General features: G+C 38.0%; 2 protein-coding genes across 4 annotated transcripts in view; one reads left to right on the forward strand and one right to left on the reverse strand.

The window, feature by feature from the left end:
* The window catches only part of LOC125138707 (cytohesin-2-like), a 9,772-nt gene extending 3,641 nt beyond the window's left edge, over positions 1-6,131 (reverse strand). Inside the window, exons 1-5 of one of the 2 annotated variants that reach the window (XM_047800828.1) lie at positions 5,519-6,131; positions 3,180-3,240; positions 2,464-2,546; positions 2,282-2,346; positions 1,368-1,434 (exon numbers count right to left, since the gene is read on the reverse strand). In XM_047800828.1, coding sequence (XP_047656784.1) covers positions 1,368-1,434; positions 2,282-2,346; positions 2,464-2,546; positions 3,180-3,219 — 255 coding nt within the window. In that variant the 5' untranslated portion in view covers positions 3,220-3,240; positions 5,519-6,131. Of the gene's footprint in view, positions 1-1,367; positions 1,435-2,281; positions 2,347-2,463; positions 2,547-3,179; positions 3,241-3,849; positions 4,004-5,518 lie in introns of those variants that run through there. The other variant, XM_047800826.1, reaches the window with a different exon arrangement.
* Positions 5,030-7,500, forward strand: part of rac2 (Rac family small GTPase 2) — a 13,103-nt gene continuing 10,632 nt past the window's right edge. For both annotated transcript variants that reach the window (XM_047800829.1, XM_047800830.1), the window contains exon 1: positions 5,030-5,187. In XM_047800829.1, coding sequence (XP_047656785.1) covers positions 5,153-5,187 — 35 coding nt within the window. In that variant the 5' untranslated portion in view covers positions 5,030-5,152. The remainder of the gene's footprint in view (positions 5,188-7,500) is intronic.

Below are 7,500 nucleotides of genomic sequence, written 5' to 3' on the forward strand. Positions count from 1 at the left end.
ACCAATGTCATGTCTATGTCACTCCTGTGTTACTGATATCAGGAATAAATAAATAAATAAATGTCTGAAATATAATTTTGTAAAAAGAAAACCTTCAAAGGAAAATCTTTAAACAGAAGATAAAAACATCTAATCTAATCTAATCTAATCTAATGTAATCTATTCTAATCTAATCTAATGTAATCTATTCTAATGTAATCTAATGTAATGTAATGTAATGTAATGCAATGTAATCTAATCTAATCTATTCTAATCTAATCTAATGTAATCTATTCTAATGTAATGTAATCTAATGTAATCTAATGTAATCTAATCTAATGTAATGTAATGTAATCTATTCTAATGTAATGTAATGTAATGTAATGTAATGTAATCTAATCTAATGCAATGTAATCTAATCTAATCTATTCTAATGTAATGTAATGTAATCTAATGTAATGTAATCTAATCTAATCTATTCTAATGTAATGTAATGTAATCTAATGTAATGTAATCTAATCTAATCTATTCTAATGTAATGTAATGTAATGTAATCTAATGTAATGTAATGTAATGTAATCTAATCTATTCTAATGTAATGTAATCTAATGTAATGTAATCTAATCTAATCTAATGTAATGTAATGTAATCTAATGTAATGTAATGTAATCTAATCTATTGTAATGTAATGTAATCTAATGTAATGTAATCTAATCTAATGCAATGTAATCTAATCTAATCTATTCTAATGTAATGTAATGTAATGTAATCTAATCTATTGTAATGTAATGTAATCTAATGTAATGTAATGTAATCTAATGTAATGTAATCTAATCTAATCTATTCTAATGTAATGTAATGTAATCTAATGTAATGTAATGTAATGTAATGTAATCTAATCTATTCTAATGTAATGTAATCTAATGTAATGTAATCTAATGTAATGTAATCTAATGTAATGTAATGTGATGTAATGTAATAAACTTGTAGTATGTTTTTATCCTGATTGATGCTGTAATGAACGATTTTTTTTTCTGCTCATTTGTTCCACTTGGTGTTAAACAGCTCTGATCTCAGCAGAACTTTGTCTTCGAGCTTCAGTGAGTTTCTCGTCCATCACTGCTGTAGGTATCACTTCACATCACTGGTGAGATCTGCTGTAGGTATCACATCACTTCACTGCATCTGTTCTTCTCTTACACAGGATGTGGTTCTTTTCTCTCCTTCAAACTTCTTTTTTTTTTACCTCTGTCCTATATCTGGTCTTTAACCTCACCTCTAAGCTTGTGTTGATCTTCACACTTTATTCTTCTGTCTAAATTCATTCCTTTTCTTTTTCTCAAAAACAAACAAACAAACAAACAAACAAACAAATAAACAGCGCTCGCCTTCATGGGGTCCATGTTGAACTTCTTCTTGCCACAGAGGAACATTCTGCTCATGATGATGTTCTTACTGATGGGGAAAAGAACAAAGGGGAAGAGATAAAGACACAAAATGATCTCATCACTTTATTCTTTTTGACATCTGATGACATCGTTGATTTATCACTAAGCGGCGTTTTGGACATCATCCGGCTTCACCTGCACATGTTACAGGTTCCGCTTCTCATTAATGCTCTGGTTTGCTGATAAAACAGGAAACACTCGCCCACACACACACACACACTCACACACACACACACAGCAGTGGTCTGTGTCACTGTGTGGTGTTTCCTGGTAATGAAGCACTTTTGGTCATGACCGTCGCTGTAACTCGCTTCATTTTTTCCGGTTCCTCAGTTCTCTTCTCGGTTCTGTGATGTGGTACGCTGACAACAACACACCCTGACTGAAGTGAGAAGACTGAATAATAAATGTATACTAAAGTTAACTCGAACATTTCCTTCCTAATTTCTAACATTCTTCATTTCTCAAAAGCTTTGCTCAAGAACCTTTCAGCTGGAACCTTGATATTCGAGCATGAGATCAAACCCAACTGATGTGTTCATGGGTTCTGTGAGGGTTCACTGGATCATTATAGCTCTTCACTTCCATCATGAGTTCTCACAGTATTTCTACACACTAAAGGTCTCAGCAAGACAATTGGAACTCTTTCTAACACTGCTTTAGGTTCTATATAGAATGTTCTAGAGTCCCACTGAGGCAGAGCTGAAATCTGTACAGAACCGCTGTATGTGCTGGACAGAGAACATGGAGAACCTCAGAACCACCAGCTACCCAAAGATGTTCTACGTTGTTGCAGGTTATTATATAGAATATATTATCCAAAGAACCCCTGAAGAACCCAAACTGTGACTCACTTCTCCTCATTGGACTCCATGGTGTGGATTTCACTCATAACGTTCTCAATCTCCAGCCGGAGCTTCTGTAAGAGACAGTATGGAAATGTGATTAGTCAAGAGTACAGGTAGTGTGTGTGTGTGTGTGTGTGTGTGTGTGTGTGTGTGTGTGAGTGTGTGTGTGTGTGTGTGATGAGAACTACCTGAATATCATCGAGGATGTTGTTCTTCTGCATTGTGATGGTTTCCACTGGCTTCTTCTCCGTCTGACTGAAAGCTGATGGAGCTACAAAGAAAGAAAACATCTCACTCTTCACTCCACATCTTCATATTTCACTTTCAACATCAATAAACAAAGAAACGTCTGAGGTTCTGAGCAGAACCAACAGTCAAGACCCCTCCAGGTGTTCAGTAAACTGGTCAATGTGTCAGAGCTTAACATCAGGGTTTCTGTGAGGAAGGTCGCTGGTGTTCAGAGTCGGTTCTGCAGCTGCTTCGGTGGAGATTCTCCACAATCAGATCATTAACATCACCTTGAGTGTCCCTCCTCCCGGTAGGTCATGGCTCTGATCATGTTATGGATCATTAGAGACCAGTTAAAATCCCAGCATTTCATCGATTTCAAAAGTTTGTGCCCCCTATGTAAATGTGATATAAATAATCTTGAGGAACTCGCTCCTGCACGCTCTACATGCATAACGAAGCCGTAACTTTTCACATCCTCTGAGTGTGTTTCAGATCCACACAGATTTCATTTTCAACCCTCTAAAGTCTCAAAATCTTCTTATGAACAAATCTTTAAAATAATCCCACATGCATGTGTGTGAGCTCTGTGTGTGCTGCTTCACAGCTCACTCTATAATGACTGTTAATAATAAAATGTACAGTAAACAGTATGTACTGTGTTGTGACTCTGTACCTTTCCCCCACAGGAAACTGTCCTTCCTCATCGAGTCCATGCTGCTTGTGTAAGATGGAGACTGCAGAGAGACAAAGACATTCATTTATTCATTTCATTACAGACCTTTACTCTCTCTCTGTGTGTGTGTGTGTGTGTGTGTGTGTGTGTGTGTGTGTGTGTGTGTGTGTGTGTGTGTGTGTGTACAAACAAACCTATTGTTTTTCTCCTGGAGATTTCACAATAATGCTGTTGATTATTTCATTGTTCATCAGATGTTTATTTAATTATGAATCTTTAAAAGAAAAGTCAATAAAATTGTACTGATATTATGTTAACACTAACATTAACATACCTGAATAATAATTACACATTTATACGTGTGTGTGTGTGTGTGTGTGTGTGTGTGTGTGTGTGTGTGTGTGTGTGTGTGTGTGTGTGTGTGTGTCAGTCATTGTCTATATGAAGTAAGATATATATTTGTTATCATTCATATAGTGAAAATAAAGCTTCTACTAATCTCTCTCTCTCTCTCTCTCTCTCTCTCTCTCTCTCTCTCTCTCTCACACACACACACACACACACACACACACACTAAAACATTTTAAAATATTGAACACATACTTTCAACTGCTTTAAATAAAACAAAATAAATTTACTGACATGCAAAATAATACAATTTATTCCTTACCTTCATTTGTGTAATTCAGTGTAAAATCCTACAAACACCTTTCAGCTCATTTCACTGCACATAACAGAGGACGAGTAAAGAACAACTGCGCTCTCTCTCTCTCTCTCTCTCTCTCTCTCTCTCTCTCTCTCTCTCTCTCTCTCTCTCTCTCTCTCTCTCTCTCGCTGTGTCCCTCTATCTCTTGTGTATCTGAATGTCGTGTGTGTATAAATGTTACTCTCTGGTGGCCTGAAGTGGAACTGCAATGCACCTGAGCGTGTCACGTGACCGCGCCTACACATCCGGTCACCGGAACTGCGATAGAAAGCTGCACTTATTCTACTGCACTGAAGTGTTTGTGTCTCTAACTGTTATTTATTGGGGATGTTTGTTTGTTTGTTTGTTTGTTTAGAGCTCAGTTTCCCACTTTTCCAAATTTAATATGTTTTGTCTTGATTACTTCATTACTGTTTTATTTGCACTTTGAGTCGAAAGTTAGTGTGTAAAAGGTGGAAATAAAAGAAGTGTAAAATGTGTGTATTCATTAGTGATGAAATCAAGAGTTAAATCACACACACAAACACACAAACACAAACACACACACGAACACACACAAACACACAAATATTCACATTCACACACACAAACATACACAAAGATACATTCACATACACACAAGGACACACACACAAACATTCACACACACACAAAAACACAAATATTCACACACACACACACATACACACACAGACATACAAAGACAGAAACACACAAACATTCACACAGAAAGATACATTCACATACACACAAAGACACACACAAAGACACACACACACCACACTATCTTTTTAAGCACTAATCATCTGTAATTGCTGTTTTATTGCAGATCAGATGAACATCAGGGGAAAAAACACAAAAGAAAAATTATTAGTAAAGTAAATAAAGAGATTTAATGTATTTTATGGGATTAATACAAGAGCACATGATTATTGTGATTGTTGTGATTATTGTGATTGTTGTGATTATTGTGATTGTTGTGATTATTGTGATTCTGCTGTTACTGTTCTCAGATCAGTTCAGAAGCTATTTGCAGAAGTGTGTTCACATTCGCGCACGCGCAAGACTGGGCATGTTCACAACCTCATAGAGAGGAGGTTGTGACACACACACACACACACACACACACACACACACACACACACACACACACACACACACACACACATACACACACACACACATACACACACACAAGCTTCCTGTATCACACCTTCACAGTGCAGTTTTCATCCCCGCGGCTCCTCGGTCTCAGCGTAGAGAGAAAATGCAGGCGATAAAGTGTGTGGTGGTCGGAGACGGGTGAGTTAACTTCTGTTATTATAGTCTGGGTTGTTGTTTGTTTTTAATCGTGACAGTTTATAATTCACTGATTTATTTAAACCTGGTTCCTCTTTAATCGACTGAAGCAGAAACTGACATGTGCCTCACGCTCCACACCCTTCTGCCTTTAAACCTCTTCTTAAATATCAGACATGTAAGTGTGTGAGTTTGTCACCGAGAAACAGAAATAAAACACAACTACAGTGTAGAACTGGAAGCCTTTAAAGTTCTTTGGTTTGCCGCTAAAACTACAGGCTTCACATTCAGATAAATAAATAAATAAATAAATAAATAAATAAATAGACTTAACACATAAGCTGTGAGGAACCGTTGTACACAGCGACCTGTGGTGTTCTTCAGAGGATCACTGTGTATTGTTCTTTCTGGTCTTGGTGGAGAAGCTCGATGTTGACTTGTGATACTTCTTTATTTTTTATGTCTTTTTTGATCCAGGTGCTGAGAGCAGGTTCTTTTGTCCACCTGTAGTTTCAGTTCTCTCAGTCATCTTATCTCGATACGTTCTTCAGTGATAAATTTAGATAGGAGGAGGTTCCATGGTTTTGGTTCCATGAGGAACTTGTCTGCATCGCTCAGAGAGTTCACTGAACCTCAGTGAGATGTGTTGTTCACAGTAAACGTAAAGATCTACACCAGACTGAAGCCCTGACAGATCACGTGACTCGTTCAGCTTAACGAGGCCTCCACCATTTTACTTCATTTTAGAACGAACAGGAAGCTGACATGAGCTGACAGATTTTTATCAGAACAGGAAGTAACATGACTTCAGCTTTTAGACAAAAAGGATAAATTTTGGTTGAATCTTGAGGCATTAAATCACGACCTCGACATCATGCTTGATTGAGAACGGAAGAGAAAATGTCTGTAGAAGGTTTTAACCTCAGAGATGTGGGAGAGGAAGAAGCTCGGGTGAAGGTCTTCATCCAGACGCCATCTTCTCCTTCTCTAAAAACTTTCACTCAGTGATTTCTGGGAACTTCAGAAAGATCAGTGTGTTTTTTATTAAAGAGATTAAATCTTTCACACACAGAATAAATGTGAGAACGTTTACACCAAAATATTGATGTAAAATATTTAAATGATTTAGTGTTCAATCTGCATGGACTTTAGTGAAGGTTAAAAGTTTATGGTTTAATATCTTTATTAACTATTTACAATAACGATTAGCAGCTAAAAGCTCAATTCCAACAGACCAGTTTTCAGAAATCTGTGTTAAAGCATCTTCAGTTGATTGTAAAGTTCTCAGGTGCTCAGGATGATTGTTTATTCTTATATACTGACGATTATGTTTTAGGTTAAAGTTAAACATCCAGTAATACGTTAAAGAAGAACAGATAATGGTCAGTTCCTGGTCAGTTCCCAGTCAGTTCCTGGTCAGTTCCCAGTCAGTTCCTGGTCAGTTCCCAGTCAGTTCCTGGTCAGTTCCTGGTCAGTTCCCAGTCAGTTCCTGGTCAGTTCCTGGTCAGTTCCTGGTCAGTTCCCAGTCAGTTCCTGGTCAGTTCCCAGTCAGTTCCTGGTCAGTTATCAGTCAGTTCCTGGTCAGTTCCTGGTCAGTTCCTGGTCAGTTCCCATTCAGTTCCTGGTCAGTTCCTGGTCAGTTATCAGTCAGTTCCTGGTCAGTTCCTGGTCAGTTCCCAGTCAGTTCCTGGTCAGTTCCCAGTCAGTTCCCAGTCAGTTCCTGGTCAGTTCCTGGTCAGTTCCTGGTCAGTTCCCAGTCAGTTCCTGGTCAGAGAGTATCTCAGGAGTGATGGACATGAGGCTGGAACACACCCTGATGGAGATCTAGTCCATGACTCTAGCAGTTATTTTTTACACATGAGAAATAAGTTGCTCTGCTTCCTGTTAGCATGAGGACTGTTTCCTGTCACAGTCTGACTAAAATCTGACTAAACAGCAGAATTTACGTGTAGATTAGACAAACATCTCAGCCTGGTTTCAGCTGACGACTGAAACCTAATAAATTGGTGAATTATTGATCGTTGTGAATCTGTTAAACAATCACTGTTCACTGTTCACTGTCACTGTTCACCTGCTCACTGTCACTGTTCACTGTCACTACTCACTGTTCACTGTCACTGCTCACTGTCACTGTTCACTGTCACTGTTCACTGTCACTGTTCACTGTCACTGTTCACCTGCTCACTGTCACTGCTCACTGTCACTGTTCACTGTCACTGTTCACTGTCACTACTCACTGTTCACCTGCTCACTGTCACTGTTCACCTGCTCACTGTCACTGTTCACTGTCACTGTTCACTGTCACTACTCACTGTT

Source organism: Tachysurus fulvidraco, chromosome 15, assembly GCF_022655615.1.
Source record: "Tachysurus fulvidraco isolate hzauxx_2018 chromosome 15, HZAU_PFXX_2.0, whole genome shotgun sequence".
Taxonomy (NCBI): domain Eukaryota; kingdom Metazoa; phylum Chordata; class Actinopteri; order Siluriformes; family Bagridae; genus Tachysurus; species Tachysurus fulvidraco.